Source organism: Mercenaria mercenaria, chromosome 17 (genome assembly GCF_021730395.1).
Source record: "Mercenaria mercenaria strain notata chromosome 17, MADL_Memer_1, whole genome shotgun sequence".
Lineage (NCBI taxonomy): Eukaryota > Metazoa > Mollusca > Bivalvia > Venerida > Veneridae > Mercenaria > Mercenaria mercenaria.
Window position 1 is genome coordinate 3,726,027 of NC_069377.1, and position 26,677 is coordinate 3,752,703.

General features: G+C 34.3%; 2 protein-coding genes across 19 annotated transcripts in view; both read left to right on the plus strand.

The window, feature by feature from the left end:
- LOC123535997 (rho GTPase-activating protein 5-like) overlaps positions 1-11,314 on the plus strand; it is a 110,828-nt gene extending 99,514 nt beyond the window's left edge. For all 18 annotated transcript variants that reach the window (XM_053528809.1, XM_053528814.1, XM_053528815.1 and 15 more), the window contains 2 exons: positions 2,491-2,596; positions 4,507-11,314. In XM_053528809.1, coding sequence (XP_053384784.1) covers positions 2,491-2,596; positions 4,507-4,696 — 296 coding nt within the window. In that variant the 3' untranslated portion in view covers positions 4,697-11,314. The remainder of the gene's footprint in view (positions 1-2,490; positions 2,597-4,506) is intronic.
- Positions 11,315-16,340: 5,026 nt separating this feature from the next.
- On the plus strand, positions 16,341-25,968 carry LOC123536457 (ropporin-1-like protein). Its single transcript, XM_045319655.2, has 6 exons — positions 16,341-16,456; positions 21,355-21,523; positions 23,581-23,704; positions 23,990-24,151; positions 24,476-24,651; positions 25,322-25,968. Exons 2-6 carry the CDS (start codon positions 21,387-21,389, stop codon positions 25,389-25,391), a joined length of 669 nt encoding a protein of 222 aa, XP_045175590.1. The 5' UTR covers positions 16,341-16,456; positions 21,355-21,386; the 3' UTR covers positions 25,392-25,968.
- The last annotated feature ends 709 nt before the right edge of the window (positions 25,969-26,677 follow it).

Below are 26,677 nucleotides of genomic sequence, written 5' to 3' on the forward strand. Positions count from 1 at the left end.
GAAAATCATTTTCTAAGTTGAGTATTATGTTTAAGTCAACTTTTCTCATAAACTATCAAAGCTATTGCTTTAAAACTTGCAACAGTTTTTCACCATCATAAGTGGACACTGTACATCAAGAAACATAACTCTATCCTGCTTTTTGCAAGAATGATGGCCCTTTTTAGACTTAGAAAATCATGGGTAGGACAATATTTCTATTACACAAAAAAAATCAGATGAGCGTCAGCACCCGCAAGGCGGTGCTCTTGTTTTCATTATTGTTGTCATCTCATTGTTAATATGTCTCCCACACCACTGTGTGCTGAGAGACATATTGATCTACTCCTGTCTGTCTGTGTGTCTGTCCGCTGTCACAAATCTTGTCCACGCTCTAAGTCTAACATTTCTCATCCGATCTTTACCAAACTTGAACAAAATGTGTTTGCCAATAACTCCTCGGCCAGGTTTGATAACTAGCCAAATCGGCCAAGGCACTTTGGAATTATGGCCCTTGAATTACCGAAAACCGCTCGGCTCTTGGGGCACGTAAAGGACTTATATACTACTAATGGTGTCAGAAGATTAGGCAGTAGAGATCATGGTGCATGGTTGACTAATATGCTACTATTCAGATGATTAGGCAGTTGTGGGAGACATGCGCTTTTCTCAAAAGCACCTCTAGTTTTTTGTATGATTATCAGCTCTCATTGTTGTTAAAGAGGTCATCATTATCTTTACCATCACTTTATCATCACCCATTTAAGATGATGCATATCCGATTCATTGATTATCAGTAATTATCACTGCTCATCAGTCTGCATTATCAGCTCACGTGAGTTCAAGCTTCTAACTTCTGTCTTACAAGCTCAAACAATGCTTAAATAAGCCACGCCATGAGAAAACCAACATAGCGCATTTGCGACCAGCATGAATCCAGATCAGCCTGCGCATCCATGCAGTCTGATCAGGATCCATGCTGTTCACTTTCAAAGCCTATTGCAAGTAGAGAAACCGTTAACAAACAGCGTGGATCCTGACCAGACTGCGCGAATGCGCAGGCTGGTCTGGTTCCATGCTGGTCGCAGATGCTTTATGTTGGTTTTCTCAGGCGCAGCACAATTAACTTCTGTCTTACGAGCTCAAACAGTGCTTAAATGCTTTGCAACACAGCAGCACTACTAAAACTGTGAGTGCTTTGTAGAAACACCGAGCTTTTTGGTCACCAAAATAGTGAACTAGTGTTAGATAGGTGTGTGGTGTAAGAAGAACTAAACTCCCGAATAAAATGATGTTGGACTTTGTTTATCTATGTAAAGTACTTTACATGTTATGTTTACATGTTTCTTTTTAATTGCTGATTGCTTCGTATTACTGTAATATATTATAATATTAACCAGAATATTTACATGTATGGAATGCTTTGGAAATTTACAGCTACTCTGTACAGCTTTAGTTTATACAAATGTATTTTAACTTGTGATGAAAGTTTCAAGCCTGTTTGAACTGCTAACAAATGGGCTTCTTGTAAAAACCACTATTAGTGTCATATGAGAAGTTGTTGTCGTGACTTCAGCTGGGTCGAACCCACAATCCTTAGTTTGGAGAACCGACGTCTTAACTGCTAGACTGCAACTCCCCTTTAATGTTCACATTGTGTTGTTATGCATTGATATTTTTGACTTGCTTTCTTGTAGTATAGATTTCTAGAAGAATTTGTTACAAGTAAAATGACAATCATGTGATCTAAAGATGAGCCATTAAGGTTAATTTGCATGGAAATTCTTTTCGTTGCATTTGTTCTGTTTATGACTTTGCATGTAGGCCGATTGTTGGGCTGACTGTTGGCAGAAACACCTTGCAAACAATAAGTTCCTGAGGCAGTCTTCGTTTTCAAAAATGGATGCAGTATCTATTAATATCAATTTGTTAGGGCCTACTGTTACTGTATATTTCAGGTGTGGTAGACAATTTGTTGAGGCCTGTTGATATTGTATATTATAGGGATGGTAGATAATTTGTTAAGGCCTACTTATATGGTATATTTCAGGGAATGGTGGACAGTTTGTTAAGGCCTACTTATATGGTATATTTCTGGGGGTGATAGAAAATTTGTTAAGGCCTACTTATATGGTATATTTCTGGAGATGGTAGAAAATTTGTTAAGGCCTACTTATATGGTATATTTAAGGGGGTGGTAGACAATTTGTTAGGGCCTACTTACATTGTAAATTTTAGAGGGTGGTAGACAATTTAAGGCCTACTGTGACTGTATATTTCAGGAAATGGTATACTTTGATCTGCAGTTACTGTATATTTCAGGAGTACTAGACAATTCCATTATTATATATGTCTTTTCTATTTCAGTGGGTGGTAGATAATTTGTTAAAGCTTACTGTTATTGAATATTTCAGGGGTGATAAGCAATTTGTTTAGGCCAGTTATATCATTATCATATATTTCATGAGTGGTAGACAATTTGTTGAGGCCTACTGTTACTGTATATTTCAGGGGTGGTAGACAAAAGCAGCAGAATTATAGCTTTACGAGGAGTCTTCTTGAAGATGCATCCTCTTAATTTTGAAGTCCTTAAATTTCTTATAACTCATTTACACAAGTAAGTATTCCTACCGAATTGGTTATTAGGGGATTTATCCACGGCGCAAAGCGCCGGGGATGAAAATCCCCGAGACGGTAACGTCCGTATATAGTTATTCGTCTTTGTTGTCTGCATATACTGAGGCATTTTTTTCGATGTTTTCCGGTTCCGGTTTATATACACACCGCAGACTGGTTGTCTGCATGAACATCCGAGCGTCCCGAATCAGTCACAGAAATTCGTAAACCGCGCTAACATGATTATTTTACTTCTTTTTCGTAATGAAAACTGTGCATGCAACTGAAAAACACTTTTAAAACAGTAAGGAAGTGTAAAAGCCGTCAAGTTTCTGCGTGGAGTGCAAACAAACTAAAAAATCCTAAAGCTAGTGCGAGAACGCTGAATGACGTCACCGTCACGGCTCCCGTAAATTTTGCAAAGTATGATATTCGCTGTAAGAGGTATGATGACACTAAATGTAAACTACAGTTTAGAGCGAAGTTTCACTTTCTTGAGCGTTGAATATTTCTTTCTAAGCGGATATATAAAAATATAAATCCCCAATGCTAGGCGGTGCCTTAATTCATATTAGTTAAAACCAGTTTCGGGGACTTAAGTTAAAAAAAACTTTGAGTTTTAACTTTGTACGTTTCTTAGTCCACTCCATTCTTGTCCAGTCCAAAAGCCTGCAATCTTCAACTTGGTGCAAATGTTCCCTATAATGAGACAGTTTGTTAAGCAGAAGACCAAGAGCTGTAGCCAAAAGGTCAAGATCACACTTAGAAGTCAAATGTCAATAGAGCCTATTTCATGTGTGGTCATTTGCTCTGTGCAATTCATGAAGAGATTTTGGTTTTACGTGGCACATATGTTCCCCAATAACATTGCAGACCATGTTGTGTCTGCAAGAGCCAGACCTCTTGCATAAAAGTCAAGGTCACAGAGCTCAGAGGCTAAGGTCATTTATGGATGGGTATTTTGATACTTTGGCTCAATATTCATGAGCACAAGATGCTGTGTGGCATGTTGTGTGCTAGGCTCATAAATCTAAGGTCAAGGTCAAACTTAGAGGTCAGAGATTTTTTGGTCAAAGATTGCTTCTTTAATACTTTCTGGATATTTTTTATACAAATTTTTATTAAAAGTATATATGTTACAGCTAATTTGCTACATAGAATGTTGGAAACAATTTTAAAATTTGTAGGAGATTTTACAAAGTATTTTTATGACACTAGAGCATAGGCCTGTCAGACTTCATAGGACAGTGAATGATTGCTGTTGCTTAAGCAGTCAGTAGGTCAAAGTCACAGTAGCCATGGGGTTTAACACTTACCCTGCTTAATTTCTATAATGAACTTGTCCATCTTTCAATTTAGACAGTACCATTAACTGTTAAAAGGGGTGCTTACTAAATAGATACTGACCGAATGGCGAACAGTGCAAATCTTGATCAGACGGCACATATGTGCAGGCTGATCTTGATCTACACTGGTTGCAAAGGCAGAACCAATCGTGTCCAGCATGATAAGGGTTAAAGTGGTTGTCTCTCTTCATTCACTCAAGACTGGTTGAGCCTGAAACTTTGTGAGAAGTAATTCTTTGGTCAGTAGTTGATTTCTACTGTTTTGGAGTCATAGGTCCAAGGTGAAGGTCACTGCATATTTGAGACTAAAAATTACATTCACAGCTACCTATGATAGGCCATCAGGAGTGGAGGGTCAGGGCATATATGAGTTTTACAAAAAGTTCTTTGCAAACAGCAGGTCATAAAAGGGGAGATTTATTTAAAATTGAATTGCTATAATGAATATAAAATTACCTACCTAAGTAGATACAGTTTTATAAATCTTTGAAGAAAAAGCTATCTAAACTTTGTAATCTTTGTAAAAATGACAGATCTACTAAATGACATTATATTTTTGTTTCAGAGTAAGCAAAAATTGTGATCAAAATAGTATGGACTCCAAAAATTTATCACGGTGCTGGTGGCCAACATTGTTTAGAATGGAATTTGACTCATTTGAGAAAATGACAAAATACTCAAGAATACCAGAAGAAATTCTACAGACGTTGATTGAACAGTGTAGTTTCTTCTTTCATAGTGGCAATGAAATATGAAGGTAGTTACCATAGAGATTGAAATGCTAGTTCTGAACAACCAAAATAGGAGCATGACCATCTGTGTGGGAATTGTGCATTGAATTTTACCCACGAATTAAGAAAGTGGTGGATTGAATTGTTGTAAAATTGTGAATGATTTATACAGGGCTGAATGGCTAATAGATGGTCAAGTTGCAGAAGTGTCTAAATTAAAAGAGAAAAATGCCAGATTATGTACGTTGATGATCTACACGTTGATGGGCATGAACAGGAACGTGGTATGAAAGACGTGATAGATCATGTAGATGGCTGTGAAAAATGCTTAAAAATGTCGGAACTACTTATGATTTAGAAACTGATGGGTAAATAAAGGAGTCAGTGACTTACTGAATTTGTGGTAATTAGTTGGAGTCAGTTAATCAAGTGCTATGTTAATTATTGCAGTGTTGTTCTTTTTTTTTTTTTGTTCATTCTGTATTCCTGAGGTTATATTTTTACTCATTGTTCTGTGTAAGTTTTTTTTTTAATTTCCAGGGAAACGTTAATGAAGAAAGCTCATTTTGTGTTTTACAGTACAGTTTCATGTTTTGTTTATCAGATGTTGAAGCTGGGTCTGCACAGACTGATCGTCATGTTTTTTGAGCAGGTGGAAAACATTGCTATAGCAGCCACATTAGTCAGAAAGTTGTCTTTTGCCCAGTTACCATTTATCTCAACTCCGCTGTTTCACAATGCTACATATTAAAATTGAAAGTTGAATACATTTAAGCTAAACATGTTACATATTTCACTTCAGTAGTTATCAGGCATCCAAAATTGTTACTGTAACCACCGATGTGTGGCATCATTTTCTGCATTATGTTACTGCATGGTTCTTTAAACCAGTCTATAAATGCAGCCTTGTCATTGGTCAGTTTCAAAGTTAATCTCAGAATCAACCAATTGGAAGCTGGATTTGTTAGACTGGTCTCAGACTAATTTGTTACATTGCATTTTAATGCTTTAAAGACTAAGCAATGGTCAGATTCCATACTATGATCATTATAAGGGATTTCCTTCTTTACTTTCTTGATTTACATTGGTCCTCCAAGGTCAGTGTTGCTTGAATTTTATGTGATTGTGTTGACTAAACTTATTGGTACAAAATGTGTCTAGTTAATTTATAACTGAATAATTAAACAGTAGAATTATATCTAAAACAGTGAGTTATGTATTTTGAAAAGATTAAAAAAATTCAAACAGTAAAATTGTTCAAAGTTACAATTCTGACATTTGAAGGTCTGTGATGCTAAAGAAAAAGCAAATGGTGTTGTGTTTTGCATGTTTTCTACAGACCTTCATGCATTCATTGACCATTTAAGTTTCTGTTCTGTTGCTGACATTGAATTATTTATCTAACACAGGATTCAGTTATATCTAACACGTCTAAGATAGGATTATGTTTTATTGGACATAGCATTATGTTATATCTAACAGGATTCTTCAATATCGGATTTAGGATTATGTTGTTGATTATGTTATATCTGTTAAGGATTCTGTAATACTGTAAAATCATTTAATTTCGTGGCATGAAATTTCGTTGTTTTGGTCTAAACGGCAATTTCGTGGGGATATGAATTCGTGGATTTCAACTTTTGAACATAAAATGAATGTGAATTTCACATGTTCGTTGGGATTAAATTTTGTGGATTGACTCAACCACGAAATCCACGAAAATTAGTCCCCCACAAATATTAATGATTTCACAGTATCTGGTTTAGGATTGTGATGTATCTGAAACAGAATTAATTTCATGACTCTGACATAGTTACGTTTCTCCCTATAGGTTATGTTCATAATCTTAAAATTGCATTGATTCCCCAGAATTTTTGTCATATCACAGGAAAACCTAAAAATTGGGACAATGTATGTTGAACAGAGAATGATTTTTTAATTAGTCTGATTCCATACCTCATGTTTTTATTTCGATGTAAATGAGATGTGAAACCAAAATTAGTAGTCCTGTTTGGCGCCATATAACCTATACTGTGTTGGTGTGCAGTAAAACCCAAATAAATAAATAATTGACCACAGGATTATATAGGAAGACTGTCAGGCCTAATACCTACCAGAATTAGTAGGTAGTATTTCAGGCCACTTATTTTGACTGTAGGCTTGATTATGCATCTTTTAATAAAATAAAAGAATTTTTTTTTAGACTTGGGAATGATATTCCTGACTTTGGGTAATGTCCTAGACTTAAGGTTATGTTCCAAGATTCCTAACACAGAAATCACTCTATATAATAGGATTATATACCAAATTTAGAATTTTGTTCCTATCACAGAAACTGTCCCAGTATAAGGGACTTGCCTTGACATTAAAATGCTTGTTGTTTAGTCAGAGATCATTGTGTTCATTGCTGTTTGAAATGTTGATAAATATTGCATTGTATATAATGTTTTATATCATAGAAAAATTGTAACATACTATGAATGTATATTGTGTATAAGTGAGTAAGTAGAATGGGTTTTAGTAACTACAAGGATAGGAAGCTTGTGCAGCGTAGATTATGCTATTTTTAGAATAACAACGAGAAATCTCTTACGGTTTGGACTACATACAAAACATTTTGTATATTTAGATGGATTTCAGGTAGTTATTTATTTTAGCTGAAAATTGTTTGTCTAATTTAGTCATTTGCTTTAATTCAAGTGGGCTTTTGACACTTATTTTACAAACAGTTGAGAAGATGTGAAGAATTTCTTTGGAAATGACTTGCAGTGGTTTTTTTTTTAAAGATACAGCGCTTAAGTGTGAGGGATGGTCAGAAAGTAAATGTTATTTGTAAACTCCACAATAATGGTTAAGATGGTTGTATTGTATTAGACCAGTCTGTTATCCAGTAAGAATACTTCTTGAGAATTAGAAGTGATCATTTTGCTGAAAAGGTGTTGGCTTTCTCCTGCTGGGCTTTTTTACCATTATTTTATGTGAAAAGTTATTTGTTTTTGACATGCTCTCACATGGAATATTGTGAAGTCTCTGCAGTTTAAGCACTTTTCCTTTTTATCGTTAGCTAAATACAAAATGTATGTAAGCCATGCTTTCGTTGAACATAATTTGCCTGGTTGTTTCAGTATATTCTCAAGAATTGAGACATTTTACTATGAAAGATGGCTTTACTTTTGTCACCAGATAAATCACGTTTGCCAAAATTTTAATAAAAAATAACAGAAATGATAGTACCGGTACATCCAATGCTTCTGCCACAGTAAAATATGAAAGAATGCATTCAAGTTAGCTCATCATTGCAATAGACATATATTCATGATGATATAAAGTAAAAAGCTGTGGTTTACGGAGAAGTGCTCTTTATAAATATATTTTACTAACTCTTAGCCTGCTAAATTTATAAAATGGACTGGTCCATTATTCTGTTTGGGCAATACCATTTATTATACGAAGGGATGTTTACTGAAAATTTACTGACTGAATAGCGAAAAGTGCAGACCATTGATCAGACTGCATAGATGTGCAGGCTGATCTTGGTCTGTATTGGTTGTAAAGGCAGAATCACTTACTGCCAGCAGGTTAAAGGTTAAACAGAAAAGTATAAAAAGTACAGAGTTGCTATATATTTTAAATCATGCTGTATTTTTTGCCTGCAATTGTATTCAAGAAGAAGACAGTTCAGGTAAAACAAAATAAAAAAAAGATTTTAAAAAAGAATGTTTAGTTGATCTGTTTTATTAAATTTTAGCCTGCTGGTGGCAAGTGCTTGTGCAGGCGCATCTTGGTGTGCACTCTTTGCTATTCAGTCAGTAAATTTTCAGTGAACACACCTAATAATGAATGGTACTGTCATTGATATAATGATAGACCAGTTCGTTTTGGAAATTTAGCAGGGCAAAGGTTAATGCATGGCGAGAAGAGAAAAAAAGTTTTGGCTTTACTGAAGTGCTTTGCTCGTATTGTTGTTAAAAGAGTTGATTGCAATCATCGGTGTGTGTTGTATGATTTTATATGTATAAAAGAGTTTATTAGAGATATACAGTTGATGTCATTTGTTATTCTATGTTTTTTCTTAGTTATTTATTCTAGGTTACTATTACAATTATATCTTTTGTATAATTTAAGAGATTTTTAACCTAGGCATAATGACAGTATATATATATATACATGTATACATATATATAAAACAGTTTTTGAGTGTTTGCTATGTAGTAAACCAGACAGCTTGCTATCAGATATGATGTGGAACTGAGAAATGAACCTTCCCTTTTTTCAAAATCTAAATTTAAAAACATTTGAAGTATTTAATCCGGTTAAAAAAATTTACGAAAAGCGGAGCGCTTTTTAAGAACTTCTATTTTGGTTTTGAAGTGTGAAAGAAGAATTCTTGTTGATGTGAAGGGAACTGAAAATGATTAGTAAAATTGATGGTGAAACAGGAGTTTGAAAAAAAGTGCACTGAATGAAACACAGAGAGGTTGATTTTTTAATTGTAAATTGTAAGAAAAAAACGTAGATAAAATATAATGCATGATGAGGTACCTGGTGTCCTCCTCCACCAGTTTGAAAGTTAACATATGGCCTGAGCAGTGTCTGAATCACTTAGAACCAAACATTCACCATGCACTTACTTTGTTGGCTGTGGTACATGGGTGTTTTTCTTTTTCAAAGATACTCTAGATTGTGAAAGCTTTCGTGGTTCCATTTTGTCATAGTTTGTCATGGTTTGTCATAGAAAATGGCTTAAAGTCTTCTCTGAAATACTGTTTAGGGAGTCTCATTGTTCATTAATCACTAATTAGACAAAGTATTTCAAATTTTACTTGAAAAAAAAAAGTGAAAATACTCCTGTTTAGTTTTTGTCCTTGGATGTTTGTTTTTCAGTTTCATATCTATTTAGTTGAGGACCCATATATTGTTAAACTGCTCAAACTATGCTGAATTTATCATGTGCAATTAATTTTAATACGCTTAATTATGAAATTGACAAAATAATGAACTTTACAATCTTTAAAATTTAACAGCTTGAATAATGTAATTAATAAGGGTAGAAAAGGGACCTGGTTATGAAGTTGATCATGTGTAAAGAGAGCTAGGGTGAATCACAGTTTGTCAAATAGCAGGTTCATGCCTCGGCTGGGTAGTAACAGAAAACTATTAATTCTGATTCTGGTGTCTTGTGTTATAGACTTAAGTAATTTACTATTTGATTATGAATGCAGTACAGTTTACAGTGTTGATATTAAGAAAAAAAATTATTTTAGTTTAATTTGGCCTAAAATAATACGGTATGTAATGTATCTCCTGAAACAAGAATTACTAAATAAACATGATGTACAGAACTTTTTGATTCACTTAAAGGCAGAATACACAGTAAAAAAGACAAGTTTGAAGCGATTTGTCGGATAGGGGCCAAATGAAATGTTTAATTTTAAAACAGTTGATGTCCAGTGTTCTGTTATAGTTTACAGTGTAAGGACCAAAAATTTTGTATTTCTTTAAAAAATAAATCTGGTGCATTTTGGGGGGAAATGCTGTTTTCAAGGGAAGGTAACTCTTTTTCAGTGCTGTTGACCTACAACTTTTATTGCATATCTTTGTTTCTTAGATGATTGTCCTTCAGTATTAAAAAGTTTGAAGAAATTCTATTATTGGGAAAAATTTTGCCCATCTCATATAAAGAGACTCTAGCATATGCCTTTAAAATAGTTAAGGATTATGTTTAAGATTTATAATTGTCAGTTTTCAAGACAATTACCAACTGCTCTGTATGTTTGTGATTTCAGTTCAACTTCCTTATTTTGATATACACTTTAGAAACATTGAACTTTCTGGATCTTTTACCCTTATTTATACTGACATAGAACCAATGAACACAGAATGCATTAAAAATTGGGCATTTTAAGCGTAAATTCAAATAAGTAAGTATTTTGTGTGTGATTTTTTTTATGCTGAAACCCAGTAAAAATACATGTATTATTCAAGTTGTGCATGTTAACAGAAAAAAAAAACATATGTTCTTGCTACAGTCAAACAACTATCTATTGATAGTGAAAGTCAGATGATATGGGACTGTAAATAGTGAGCGTATGACTTTAAATTGTGTTTAAACAGTTCAGCCTAATTTCTTTGAATATTTTCAGCAATTTCACTTTGTATATTATCATAAAGGACGGCTTTTCTTGTTGAAGGTAGACGAGACATTTGTTTTCAGTTTCATAAAAATGTGTTGCTTTTCTACATGTAAACAAGAGTTTTGTTTAGCCTATCCGGACAGAGAGCTCCATCAGTATATACCGTACATGTACCTGACCATGACTAAGGTTTTATAAGAATTGAGCTTGAAAAAAAGTATCTGGCATCTGATTGGTTAATTTTGAGCTCAAGTCTTTGTAACTGACCAATCGTAAGAGTGCTTTTTCAGACTGGTCTTCAAGCTTAAGTTATACAACCTTGAAACGAGAGATCCCCCACCGTGAGTGGACCACCTAACAATATACGGACTGTAACAGGAGCATATGTGCTTGCTATATTGTTGTTTTTATATATATATAGTCTTATTCAGCTTATTGTTATTGGTTAATTATATAAGAGGTTCAATTTGGCATCTCTAGTGTCAGTGTATTAAATCATTTAAATAAATGCTGTTGTTAAGTCTTTTCCTTAGCTGAGAAACAAAGACGCAGACAACCTATAAAATTCAAAAGTGAAAGGCTACAAGACAGTCACTACAAATTTTAAACAAAATAATGCAATGAGCAGCTCTTACAGAATTATTCCACTTTGTTCTTTTCTGGTTTGAGATAGCTCTTGTTCGTATTGAACTTCCTTGCCTAGGCCATACACTTACATTTACATTGTCTTGGACTATAATAGGCCATTAGATTGAAAATTGATTTGATTGTCGCCTCCATGTAGTGGTGGTCTGGATAGAGAAAAGAAACAACACCCAAAACTTTTATCAAAATGCTTTTACAATTTCTATTGCCAAAGTACCATTACCGTTTACAACAAGACGATGTTTCCTAAAACCAAACTTAAAAACACTAATCTCAAATAATGCTTAGTAAAAAATCTTAAAAGTTACCTCAGTCACAAGCTGAGCATTACAGTTTAGATGGAAATGTTAGTGTAAACTGTGTGATTGAAAGATTGAAAACTTTCCATGTTTATGGCTAGTTGCATTTGAAACGAGAGAAGAATTATACCCCCACAATATGGCCTTGTCACAAAAGTAAGCCAATGTCAAAATCAATAGAGGTCATCTTCTGGTTATGATTAATCTCCCTATTAAGTTTCATGATCCTAGGCCCAAGCGTTCTCAAGTTATCGTCTGGAAATGGTTTAACTGTTCCAGGTCACTGTGTCCTTGACATTTGACCTACTGACCTCAGAATCAATAGGTGCCATCTGCTAGTCATGACCAACCTCTCTATCAATTTTCAAGACCCTAGGCCCAAGCGTTCTCAAGTTATCCGGAAACTAACTGTTCCAGGTCACTGTGACCTTGACCTAATGTCCTCAAAGTCTATGTTGTTACACCTGTGTACCAGAATTTATGATCCTAGGCCAAAGTATTCTCAAGTTATCATCAGGAAACCGTTTAACTGTTTCGGGCCATTGTGACCTTGCCCTGTCACCTTCTGACCTCAAAGTCGAACTTTACCTGTATTTTATGATGTTACACCTGTGTACCAAAAATTATTTAAATCTGTCAAGCCTTTCATGAGTTATTGTCTGGAAACCATGAAAACCAACGGACCCACCGACAGGCTGAGGCAAGCTTACTCCTATATACCCCAAACTTTTTTGTGGGGGTATAATGAGGTTAAAACATTACAAAAAAAAGACCAAATAAGGGCATAATAACTAAAAAGAAGTCCAACATGAAAATCCCGAGAATATGCGCATGTATACTCTGTATTGATGATGTTACCAAGTTTCACTTTGATCAGATGGAACAGAAGTTATAACATTACGAAAAGACCAAAGAAAGGAATAGTAACTAAAAAAAAGTCTAACATGAAAATACCGACAATATGCGCATGTATACTCGACCAAGTTGATGAAACTGACTAAAACAGTTTAGTACACAAATTCTCTTGAAGCTGTAAAAGTGTTATGTAATCAGCAAGAGTCGATTGCACAACGTTCATATCTGGTAATGCTGAAGTCTAAAAATGGGCAAATATAAAAGGACATAATAATAGAAGGCCCGAAAACATGCCCATGTTCACTAAATGTTGGTGATTTAAACTTTTGCTTGGAAACTGTAAGGGGAATTGAGTACACGTGGTGTATTTGTAATATTGTACAGAAAGAGTTACTCGAGGAAAAAACAAGCAAATTCAGTGAGCTGATATCCCCTACCGCAAGGGTAAAGGTTTCACCCTTGAAAAAGCGTTCTCTGCCTACAGGAAGCACTCAAATGCAACTGAATTTCGGTCTCCATGAAAGCTGTTCATTCCTAACTAAATTATTGGTCGAATACCGTTTTCCTTTATTTAGTAATAATGACCTTGACTCGTGCTGCCCGTGCCAAATGCAAGCAAACACATTGGTCTCAGTGAAAGCTACCTATCTACCAGCCTGGTTTGATCTGCTTACCTCATTCCTAGCTGAAGTTCTGTGAGAAAACCATAACAATAATAATATTGACCTTGACCCAAGCAACCCAAAATACATCTAAAATCACGGATTTTATGCGAGTTGAGGTTGGTTGCCATGCTTTTTTTTAAATAGTACAAATAATATCACTGATATGGCTTCGAACGGATGGATAACGTCGAAACTTCGGTGAGGGATAACAATCGGACATGAAAGTCCTGACAATATCGGTGTGTTCGTGTTGTGTTGATGCTGTATACCAGTTTTCATTTTAACTGGATGGAGATGCAGATGAATAGTATAAAACGGACATGAAACTCCCTGCAATATACGCATGTCCGCTCAAAGTTCATGATGTAAATCAAGTTTCGAATTAGATGGAAACAGCAGGAGTCCAATACACAAGGTTCAGGGGTATTTGTAATGTTGTAAAGACCAAGAAAACAAAAGAAACCGACACTTTATTATGTATATGAAGTCTCGTTTCAACTGGTTTGAAAATGTAGAGGGGTTGAGTACAGTTCAAATACAAATACACATCTCTGGTATTCAGCACCAGGGGAATATAAACTCAAAGACACAAAATTTCGGCTTGATGGCTTATCAATAAATAGTTTGTTTTGCATCGTTACTCATTAATCATAAAACTGTATCTTTGTATATATGCCATGTCACATCACATCATGCGCACACCGGTTTAGCCTTTTTTTAACGAATGGGATACTGCTAATCAGCAGACCCCAACTTTCATGTTTGAAGAGCCGTTCTAGGTTATACCGGGTAAAGATCACATCTGTCACATATACAATTATTTTTCTTGAAACTAAAAGGTATCAATTTTCATAAAACTATTACGACAGTATTATTATCTCCATAATTAGAATATATATCAAAATTTTAGATTAATTCTTTGTCGAGAAGTACTAAATCGTATAGTAACATAACATAGTTTTCTTGCAGAAAATTCAAAAATTGTGATATCCAAAAATACTAAAGGGAATGCAAATGGACTGTTTTTTCAAAACATTTCTGTCGCGATAGAATTAATTTCAGTTGTCACTCCGCAAATTGTAACCTCCTCTATGCAGTTTTGTTGCCGAGGACGATAGCACCACAACCATGCAGTAATTACACGTTGCTGGGAAACGAAATCGGGGGGCCAACAGAAAACCGTCTGCAGATCAAGGAAGAAAGGTTACAAGGTGATTCCAAATATTAAGGGAAATCTAAATGTAAACATTATATGCAATAAATGTATGTTTTTTTTTTTTAATATATGACTACTTTAAAAGACTAGGCTAAGAACCACTTATCTGGTTTGTTTGAAACTGATCAATGGTCGAAAGCTTGCCTTCTTCATATTTTAAGATAATAAAAATTTCTCTTCAACATATCATTTTTTACTGCTTCTGAACAAAGAAGTATAAAATACATATCTATTTCTTTTTTATAGCTCTTTGTTCTGAACAATTTCACAGACAATTTTCAAACTGGATTTTAATAATATTTTAATTGCTTCTAATTTAAATACAAATACACAAATCATACAATGAAAAAGGCATGCATATTTTAACAAATTAATAACAGTATGATTAAACTTCAACTTACATAAAAGCGGAAGGGTTGGGCCACAAGTTTTGCCAACATTAGAGGTTGGCCAGTCCCATCTGAATGTCCCATTTCAAATTGGAAGGCTCCAATGCATATAAACTTTCAATTTCCAAGATTAGATCGTTCAGGTTTTTAAAAAATTCTTTCTTTTTAAGGTAGTGGATCCGTAATCAGTGATCAAAGTTTTTTGGGGGGTTTCAAAAAAAACAAAACAAAAAAAAAACGCATGTGGCTTTATGAAGGGGAAATTATTGCACGGTAAACCCCCTAAAAGGGAAAACAGGCACAGTACCAATTTGCAAGAACTGATGCCAATGTCTTTATGAATTTTGCATCTGATGAGAAATAAACAGTTATTGTGACATAATTATCAGTTTATAACAGCTGTGCGAGTTGTAAGTTTGAAAGTACATGGCGGTAACACAAATGGGGTTGAAAAATACATAAACGCTGGCTTTTGTAAACTTATTCACTATGTATATTACGAATAATTTCATTAGGCTTTATTTCCAAGGGTTAATATAACAATTTTAGGGGAAAATATGGTTATTTTGGGCTAGGAGAAACAGACTGTACTCGGCTGTAAAATAGCAAAAAAAAGAAAAAAGAAAAAAAGATCACTGGTAATGATACTCGGCAATTTTCATGTGATTACGCTTTCTCGTTAGGCAAGTCGGCAAACTTCTCCACTGAAGTCAAGAAACGTGAAAGGAGAATGGACTAGAGTGATATGCATTCCTGTAACAATTACTACTCCTGCTAATTATTACAACGAGAACATTTTTTTAATGAATACCTGCGCTGAAGTTAATTCATAGGCCGGTGGATAAAAATTGTAATACTGAAAGTCTCTAGAAGTAAATTTTATCTGCATTTCATTCGTCACCGAAGAAAGTATCTGACGTAATTAAAATGCTTTTAACATCACGGGTATGGGACTAATTTTGGATCTGATTTTTGTTATATGGACGTAGCTTTAACTTGTGAAAGAAGCTGGACTAACGCATAAAATATATTTGTGGTTATTAATTATCTCTGCTGACTTCTAAAACCATCCACTCTAATATGCCCTAAATATGTCAGAAATATATATTTCTTTAAAATCAAGTGATTTCAGCAATATTCAGTACGGACACGTATTGAACAAAATAATAATTTTGTTTCAAAATAAATAAAACCAGTACAGAAAAAAACACTGGTCTAAAAGGAAACAGTCCATAAAGTTTTCATTTATCATCAAAACTTGTGAACCTTGTCCTTTCCTACTTAGCATATCTAGCAAATTAAAAATAGACACTCAGCCTTATCTTTTTACACATGACCTGTATTTGTATAAACAGTCATTTTATCACATTGGTTACTAATATTTTGTGCCGCTCAACTAGTAATTACAGTGTAAACGCGGTTGAGCGACTCGAAATATTTTATTTGCCGAACAATATACGTATACCGGAAAGAATAACGATGCGCAAACAGATGCGCGTGTGGTTGCCAACAACAACAAATAGTAATAATTTTTGCGGTAGACGTTTCTAAAAAGACTTGAACAAATTGTGACTGGAAAAGGTAAAGTTTCTGTTTGCAATAGTGATGATTAAAAGAATCGAGTTCTTTTTAACTATTTAGAATGATTACATCGACACAGATGCCCTGTAAAACCAAGCAGAACTCTACAAGTTAAAGGTGGTTAAAATCAGATTTTGGCCATGTAACGGATTTGTTCGAAACTTTAGCATCTGATCATTTACACTCATTTATGTTCACTTAACACTTAATATTTATGTTCACTTAACACTTAATACAAATTAGATTTTCACTGGAGGTATTTTTAAAATTTCATTTTCCTATCCTGGTTGCCCAACCAGGCAAGATAGAGTTATCGTCGCACCACGTAATTTTACGCACACCTATTTCGACGCCATTTTTGTTTTGACTTCGTTCTCGATTAACTTGGGGTTTCCGATGACGTAATTACTCAGTGTAATGACAGAAAACATCATGGTTACTTTTACCGATAAAAAAGTTGGAAAGTTCAGGATTTGAAGATATTTATCAACTTACATTTACCCTATACATGATTTTAAATGTTTCTACTAATGTAAATTTTCATCCATTTTAAAAACGTCCCAGTGGAAGCTTAGATTAAAAAAGTTATTGGAAATTTTGTTGTACGTCTGCAGCCGACTTTTGTGCTATCAAGGTCACATAACTGCCATGTGACATATGTAGTCGCACTATTTTATGCACTGTTTTGGAAGGTGTACGCATTATATATCAATGCCATCATTACTACACACTTCATGTTTTTCTCTTGTCAAGTAGGCTGCGAACACTGGGTTCATCTAAAATTTTGTATAAAACAAAATGTGCCAAATTCCTCTGTAAACACCAGTCCAGAAAAATGAAAGAAAAACATCAGACAGTGTGTATTAAAAAAGCAGAGTGATTATTTATGTTCTTAGCCCCTTATGTTCATGAATGTTAAAATGTTTTCAGATTTATTTATATCATTTGGCCTTAATATTTATCATCTACTTGCACCAGTTTTTGTGTCAAGTTTTATTGCAGCATCCCTGGCAGTTATGGTGTAGCACATTACTTATAGTGATTGCACGAATATTTAAGCCAATCAAAAGATTCGTAACAAGTATCATGTAAGATGCGTCGAAATAGGTGTGTTAGAAAAAAGTATGGCCGACCACACTAGTTGTTGTTTACCTTTTGATTTCTGGCAGTCATTTGTTTAGAATAAGATGTTATTGGTATGATTCAATGCTTAAAAGGTTAGTACACATGCAACATTTAATGGAGTCACGTATGTTACTGAATGAAAAAGCGCGGTCATGTTGCTTGTTATGTGCGTCGAAACTGGTGAGTCTGGGATATTTTATCATAAGTATAAATTTGATAAACATACTTTGCCTAAGGAAATGTATAAATATTAGATATATTGTAATGTATTTGTAAAATATTTGCATTAAAAATTACGTATTTAGATGGAATTCATTAGAAACGCAAGTTTGAAAAATTATTATTACCTCCCTTTGCCTATCTTGGTTGCGCAACCAAGATAGATTGGAAATAAATGAATTCTGAAGCTACACACAGCTTTTAAACTTGTATTTTGGTTCAGATTGTTCAATAGTTGATATGTCTATCAAATGCAAATGTAAAACTAGACATTGTATCGAAATAAAAAGAAATACCCAGCTTTTTATATACTTTCATATTAAAGGGGAGTAATTACAAAATTTTATAAAAATAATAATACATACATTTCAAATAGGAATCTAACTCTATGTAATCGGTCTTTTTGTTCCTTAAATAATTATCTACCAGAATATGCAAAAAGTAAAAAATGTCATTAAATGTTGTTTAAATGTGATTGACCACCTTTAAACTTTGTCTGCCTGCTTATTCTTCCAAGTTCCATGGTTCCGGGATTGGCAGGAATACACATAAAACTAGATATTCAGTTGAAATATTAAACCTTAACCTCATATTTTGATGTTAGCAGCCATTTACCTTGGCAGAAAAGCAGACAAGCAGCTCCACCCCTAGCACTGACTTTTCTGCCAAGTGCTAGGGGTGGAGCTGCTTGTGATCTGTTGTTGGCTAAAAAATATCTTCAGAGATGTTTATGATAGGCTTTTAAAGATCTTCAATATTAAAAAAAAAAAGTGCAGCTAAGTTATGGTAGCCAGAACAAATCAGTTGCAATATCTAAGCAATGCACAAATTATATGAAAATGTCATTCAGCTATTGTAGTTCTAAAGGAATATCACAGAATATTAATTTGTTTGTGGGTTCACTATAACAAATATAAATTTATCACATCTTTGTTGTGACATGGCCGGGAACAAACCCCAGACCTCCTGCACTCAAAGCACACTCTCTACCACTAGGCTATTGAGGCAGTAAGATCCAAAAAACTGCTACTAAGTTCTCTGTCAATGTTAATTATTTATATTTCTTTTTTTATTTTTGTGGAGCCCGCCCGCTTAGCTCAGAAGGTAAAGCGTTGGTCTACGTATCGCGGGGTCGTGAGTTCGATCCTTGGGCGGGGCGTATGTTCTCCATGACTATTTGATAAATGACATTGTGTCTGAAATCATCAGTCCTCCACCTCTGATTCATGTGGGGAAGTTGGCAGTTACTTATGGAGAAAAGGTTTGTACTGGTCTAGAATCCAGGAACAATGGTTAGGTTAACTGCCCACCATTACATGACTGAAGTACTGTTGAAACAAGGAGCTGCGTTCAATAAACGCTTGATTCCCCCAGTGGCATCCTTGTCAATAGATTTGGCACCTAAGTCCAAAACGAGATCAATTCATTCTTGTAAGGGGTATTGATGCTAGATCAGTTCATTCTTTTAAGGGGTATTGATGCTAGACGAAATGGTCCCATTTGGTTAACCAAGAGATGGCCCATATAAAGCAACCTAAGTCCAAAATGAGGTCAAGGTCAAGGTGATGTCTGAAGATGAGGAATGGTCACAGGTTACATCTGCATTAGTCAAGTCATTCTAGTAAGGGGTATTGATGCTAGACGAAACGGTCCCATTTGGTTAACCTCGTACGGACGAACGAACGGATGGACGGACAGACAGGACAATCACTATATGCCTCCTGCATCAGTAGATGCTGGGGGCATAAAAATGACGTTAAACCCAAAACAAACAAAATTCATTTTTGTGAGACTGTTTATTTGAGAGGTTTGACTTTTTGTGAATTGATAAAAATTATGTTGTTTTCCTACAAATTTAATAAATTGTTTGTCAGGAGTGAATGTTGTGTTTGAATGTATATTACTTGAATTGATCTACCGTTTTTTATTGTAATTAGGTAATCACCCTTACAGAAGCAAGCCTCTGTGGCGTACATGCTGCGTATTTGCTGTGTATATGCCGCGAACACAGTAGTACGCCAGAGGAGTACATTTTACATACACCACATGCCGCGTACATGCCGCGTACTATTTCGACGAGTACACAGCATGTACGCAGGAGGTCACTAGTACACTTCAAGTACGCAGCACAGACTCTGAAAATTTAAGAAGTACACTGCATGTACGCAGGAGGGACTTGTACACGAAAATAGTACACTGCATGTACACCACAGATACTTCGAAATTTATAACACTTATATTTAGCTGCATTAAAGTTGTTTCCCCTTGATGCAGTTACGCCATTTTCTTCAGATGTTTACCAAATTACATGCTACAAAAATTGATTTATTTCATTGAAAAGTGGATGAAAAAAAGCATACTAATTTATTTGATAACGTCAATCTACATTATTTTGGTAAGGGTAAATACTTATTGATGCATGTCACTTATCTTTTTTCTGTTTTTTTCTGTCCAAATGATCAGCATTTGCATAAGAAAGTTGGTGGGGTAAGGAATTTACATTATCACAGCAGTTTCGCCACAAGAGTACACAGCATGTATGCAGCAGGAGTACACAGCATGTACGCCGCAGGACTCGGGCCAGGAGTACACAGAATGTACGCCGCAGGAGTACACAGCATGTACCCCGCAGGAGTACACAGCATGTACGCCGCAGGGGTAGTACACCGCAGGCTCATTTGCATGTGAAAAGTGTATGTGCCGCGTACATGCTGCGTACTATTTCCCGCATACTAAATTCCTCCAGCGTACATCCTGTGTACTATGTAGTTCACAGCATGTACGCAGCAAGTAGTACGCGGCAGAGCTCATTTGCATGTCAAAAGTGTACTACAAACGTACTATCGGTGTATGTGCGGTGTATATCCTGCGTACTATTTAAAGCCCTTGATTTCAGTACACATCATGTACGCATCATATACGCTGTATGTACACAGCAAGAGTACGCAGCAGGCCTTTTTCTTCTGTAAGGGCAGTTTTTGTTTACCTATTTTTATATTGAGCTGTTTCGTATTTTTTTTTTGTAGAAGGCACATTGAGACTTTCAGTAACACTTCATAACTTATATGAATTATTAGAAAGCACTTTAAGTTTTTCGAAATCAGACTCCAAGCATAATAACTGTAATCGTATTGGACAGGTGTTTCACAATCAGAAAATAATCAAAACTATATTCATCTTTCTAATATATACACATATCAGCTTAAGTAGTTGTCACTGATTACATGTAATTATAGCACATTTGAATAAACTTTCAGTATTTGATAAATGTTTTAGAAATAATTACTGATTTTACATTAAAAATGATACAAGTCTTTCAAAGGCAACTGAGATCAGAAATAAGTGTTCTATATGATATATTGGCAATGGAGAAAAGAGTGAACATTTTTGGAACTTGTGGTCCCTGTGAGGCTACCTTCTCTAAAAGCTTTATTTGATAATTTTATTAACATGTTAATGAAGATGAATCTAATATTTATCAAGCTACCAGTAGTTTGATATAAATCCCATTGTTTTAAGATTATGATTATTTACTTTTGGAAAAATCCTTTCAGGTTGAAGGTTAATACACAAAAAGAGAACCAGAATGCCAGGGAATCCAGATGAGCCATATTACTGCTCCCAGCAGATCAACATTCCCCCTGCTCTGCCAGACATTCTCAAACAGTTTACCAAGGCTGCCATTAGAACACAGCCAACAGATGTATTAGGATGGTCTGCAGCGTATGTGATTTAAATTATACCATATTACAACTTGCAGACTGTTCATAATATTTGATGGATAACTGAACTGTGTTTTAATAGTTCTTAAACTATTGGGATAAGGCATATGGTATGGAGAACTTATGCCACAAGGCATAATGCAAATGTTTGTCTTTTTTTAGCTCACCTGAGCAATGCTCAGGTGAGTTTTTGTGATCGCTCGATGTCCGGCGTCTGTCTGTCGTCTGTCAACATTTAGCTTGTGTATGCGATAGAGGCTGTATTTTTCAACTGATCTTCATGAAATTTGGTCAGAATGATTACCTTGATGAAATCTAGGCCGAGTTCGAAAATGGGTCATCTGGGGTCAAAAACTAGGTCATTAGGTCAAATCAAAGAAAAACTTGTGTATGCAATAGAGGCTGTATTTTTCAATTAATCTTCATGAATTTTGGTCAGAATGATTACCTTGATGAAATCTAGGCCAGTTTTGAAAATGGGTCATCTGGGTTCAAAAACTAGGTCACTAGGTCAAATCAAAGAAAAACCTTGTGTATGCGATAGAGGCTGTATTTTTCAATTAAGCTTCATGAATTTTGGTCAGAATAATTATCTTGATGAAATCTAGGTCAAGTTTAAATATGGGTCATCTGTGGTCAAAAACTAGGTCACTAGGTCAAATAAAAGAAAAACCTTGTGTATGCCATAGAGACTGTATTTTTCAATTAATCTTCATGAATTTTGGTCAGAATGATTACCTTGATGAAGTCTAGGCCGAGATTGAAAATGGGTCATCTGGGGTCAAAAACTAGGTCAGTAGGTCAAATCAAAGAAAAACCTTGTGTATGCCATAGAGACTGTATTTTTCAATTAATCTTCATGAATTTTGGTCAGAATGATTACCTTGATGAAATCTAGGCCGAGTTTAAAAATGGGTCATCTGGGGTCAAAAACTAGGTCACTAGGTCAAATCAAAGAAAAACCTTGTGTATGCGATAGAGGCTGTATTTTTCAATTAATCTTCATGAATTTTGGTCAGAATGATTGCCTTGATGAAATCTAGGTCAAGTTCGAATATTGGTCATCAGGGGTCAAAAACTAGGTCACTAGGTCAAATCAAAGGAAAAGCTTGTATATGCGATAGAGGCTGTATTTTTCTATTGATCTTCCTGAAATTAAGTCAAAATGATAACCTTAATGAAATCTAGGCTGAATTTGAAAAGGGTCATCTTGGGTCAAAAAGTAGGTCACTAGGTCAAATCAAAGAAAAACCTTGTGTATGCGATAGAGGCTGTATTTTTCAATTGATCTTCCTGAAATTAAGTCAAAATGATAACCTTAATGAAATCTAGGCCGAATTTGAAAAGGGTCATCTTGGGTCAAAAAGTAGGTCACTAGGTCAAATCAAAGAAAAACCTTGTGTATGCGATAGAGGCTGTATTTTTCAATTGATCTTCCTGAAATTAAGTCAAAATGATAACCTTAATGAAATCTAGGCCGAATTTGAAAAGGGTCATCTTGGGTCAAAAAGTAGGTCACTAGGTCAAATCAAAGAAAAACCTTGTGTATGCGATAGAGGCTGTATTTTTCAATTGATCTTCATGAAATTTGGTCAGAATGATAGCCTTGATGAAATCTAGGTCAAGTTCGAATAAATTGAAGAAAATACTTACTTATACTCAAGATTTTTGCTCCAATTTTAATGATAATTGGTCAGAATATTTTTTTCCATGAAATCACTAGGTCAAACATGTTTACTCTGTTTAATATGTTGTGTTATGGTGTGTTTCTCAGGTGAGGGACCTAGGGCCATCTTGGCCCTCTTGTTTTGTTTAGTGACATTTTTTTTCATTTAGATCAGCGTTAACAGTTAAGATTTTGTGCCATTTTATACCATTTCAAAGTATTACTGACAGAAACAATTCACTGAACATTTCTACACCAAAGTCGCTTAATTTTGCAAGCAATCATGACACTTAGAGCATTTTAAATTTTAAGCCAAATATCACATATGTATAAATATTTAAAACATTTTGATCTTGCAACATGTACTAATTTTGTTCTATTTTTATTTACAGATATTTCAAAGCAATGTCTAAAGGAGAAACTCCTCCTGTGAAAGAGAGATTAGAAATGCCAGTGGCCACACAGAAAACAGACACAGGACTGACTCCAGGACTTCTTAGGGTGCTTAACAAACAGGTCTGTTTATTTTTACATCGTGATCAAAGACCTTTTAGAACATTCATTCAATGTACTCAGCCATTTTAGTGAAAATAGGTAATATATTTGTTTAGAAAATCATGAATTCATCTGAACATTATTGTCTATAAATTAACGTTTAAAATTGTAATAATGCTAAAAACATACAGATGTCATGACATTGTTAATTAATTGTAACTTCAACATGAACAACAAATGTCAAAGACACTTGCAAACATAAATTAGGTAATGAAAGTTGTATTAACATAATTATTATTTTTGCAGCTTGGTCCAAAAAAGACTGTACCACTGAGTATGATAGAAGAGAAGTGGATGGACTTGGCCCTGCCAAAGGAACAGTTTGATGACTTAGTAAGAATTGGAAGTTTTGGTGGAGACGTTGAATGGAACAAATTCTTCGCACTTGCTTGTTCTGCTGTAGCGGAGGTATGCTACTTAAAATTAATTAGAGACAGTAACAATTTTGTAACAAGGCATTATTCTAGTTTTTGCAGAAGTATGACATTTATATTGACACTTTCAGTTAATCAGACATTCTGAAATACCTTTTAAAAGAAAGTATTTAAATGAATAGATGTGCAGAGTTTGACAACCCTTTTTGCTTGTTCTTCGAGTTTTAAATTTGAATTTTAGTTATTCCAAATACAATACAATTATTGTCCACTGTTGGACTTACATTTACATTTTAATAAAGGACATAAATATTTCATTGAAGTGGCATATTTCTGTATTTTTCTGTTTGTTCAACAGAGCATCACACAAGCAATGAAGACAGTGTGTGAGATTTTAACCGCAGACCCTGAAGGTGGAGCAGCAAGAATACCCTACCCATTGTTTAAAGATATTTATACTTACCTAGCACAGATAGATGGCGAAATCTCACAAACGCAGATTAATGAAGTCTTTTCATATTTACAGTATGATGTGTAAGTAGGAAGTTTGACACTCATTTTACGCATTATTAGTCATTTTTTATCATCACTTCAGATTTAAAGATCTCCATCTTTGTTGAAAATGTCCACCAATTTTAATTAATAAAAGAATTCTATAGAATCAACTAAACTTTCTTTATATAAAGAGTCTTACAAAGAATGGTTGGTCTTTTGCATCCTCTTATGATTTCTGTACAAACAGATACCTCAACTTATTCTAGTCAATAATAAAGTAAGAAAAAAAATCAGTAGTATTTCACAGCTTTATGTATACCCACTGTATACCCACTACTGCCTCGTCTTTAATATATAGGCTTGTGAAGTTTTGTTTATATGGGTTCTAGGCTTCTAGCAGTAAGAAATTACAACGAGAAACATTGAAATTGGCACCTTGGTCAGAAAACAGTCTTTATGACTGAATTTACTTCTATAGTTAATGCATACAATAATTTAGTGGAGCACCAATTTTCGTGGTTGAGCCAAACCACAAAATTTAATACCAATGAATGAGACAAATTTCTGTTCATTATATGTTAAAATCTGTGAATTTTTAACCCTTTTTTATGCCAAAAAAACATGAAATTCAGTGATTTCACAGTATATATTTATGATATATATTAACCCCAACTTGATTTTAATTGGCTTAGAAATTTATCTTTTTCAGGGATAAACAAGAGAGCTATGTGATGCCAAGAAACTTTTTGAGTGCAGAGTGTCCAAAAATGGGGTCATGAAATTACAGCATTTTGTGATAGACATTACATTTTCCTTACGTTATTTTATGATTTACATGTTTAGTAATTGTTATATGATTTTTTGCCTGTGAATGATCATTCAAATGTTTCATGTTCGGAACAGTTCAAAAGAAATATCAGCATTTATCAGTTACTTAAAATTTGTTAAGACCTTTTTTTACAATGGACTTAATTAACTGTCTTAGTTTTTATCATTGAAAATAGTTTCCAGTTAAATTGTTACACCTAGAACTGCTTCATAACCGGGGCGGATTTCCTTTGTGCATAGTGCTATGAAAAATAAACATGTACTGAAAGGTAAGTGTATCCTTAAAAGCAGTTATCTATACTTACTTTGAATTGTCAACAGACAGAATTAAAAAAAACAACTTAGGTATTTCATATTAATTGTCAGGACATAAATTCAATTCCTGTATCAATTGAGTCTTGAAAATATTTGTCCAAATGATGGCTTGCAGGAAGAAATTATTATGTTTGCAAAATGTTTTGCTGGTATTGCATGTGCAAGAAAAAGTCATCTGTATACTTTCTCGTTAATAAAGTATTTATTCTTCTATATCAGTGTTTGTGATTTATAGATACTGTCAAATAATCACATTTATGCATTTGGTGAATGTTGGTTGGAAATACATTGCAGGCAAATGAATAGATCTATCATATGTACTGGTACATAATACCAATTTTACCAGAATTGATACAATTGCGCATTTAGTGCAAGATTATAAATATGTATGAATCAACCAACATGTTATTTTTTGCTAATATACACAGAGAGTGTATATCAGTACTTTTTTTAAGATTGATCAGTTACCTAACATATACAAAGATAATATAATGATGTCTAAAGAGTACAAACTTTAAATGCTTTTTGCTAAATATATATGCACATAATTGTCATATGTTTAATTTTTCTGTAGTGATAAGTTCAGTAAATATTGATGGTCACTTGTAATAATAAATTGGCAAACACTAGTTGTTTTCAAAGATCATTGCAAAAAAAAAAAACAATACTTGATCTCTTAATTTATTACAAAAGCTACATTTTTGTTTGTTTGCTGGCATCCAAAAACACATAATATTCTACCAGTCTAATTTGAAGTAATAACATGTTCTACTGGTTATTTGAACATTGGACCGAAACTACTGTGTACTTTAGAGCATTCAGAAAGAAAGTTTTCTAACGGAGACAAAGTTAAAGGACTAAAGCATGCATTCATTTACTGATATATTCAGCTCTGTATTTGAACAAGCACTTGGCAATAAGC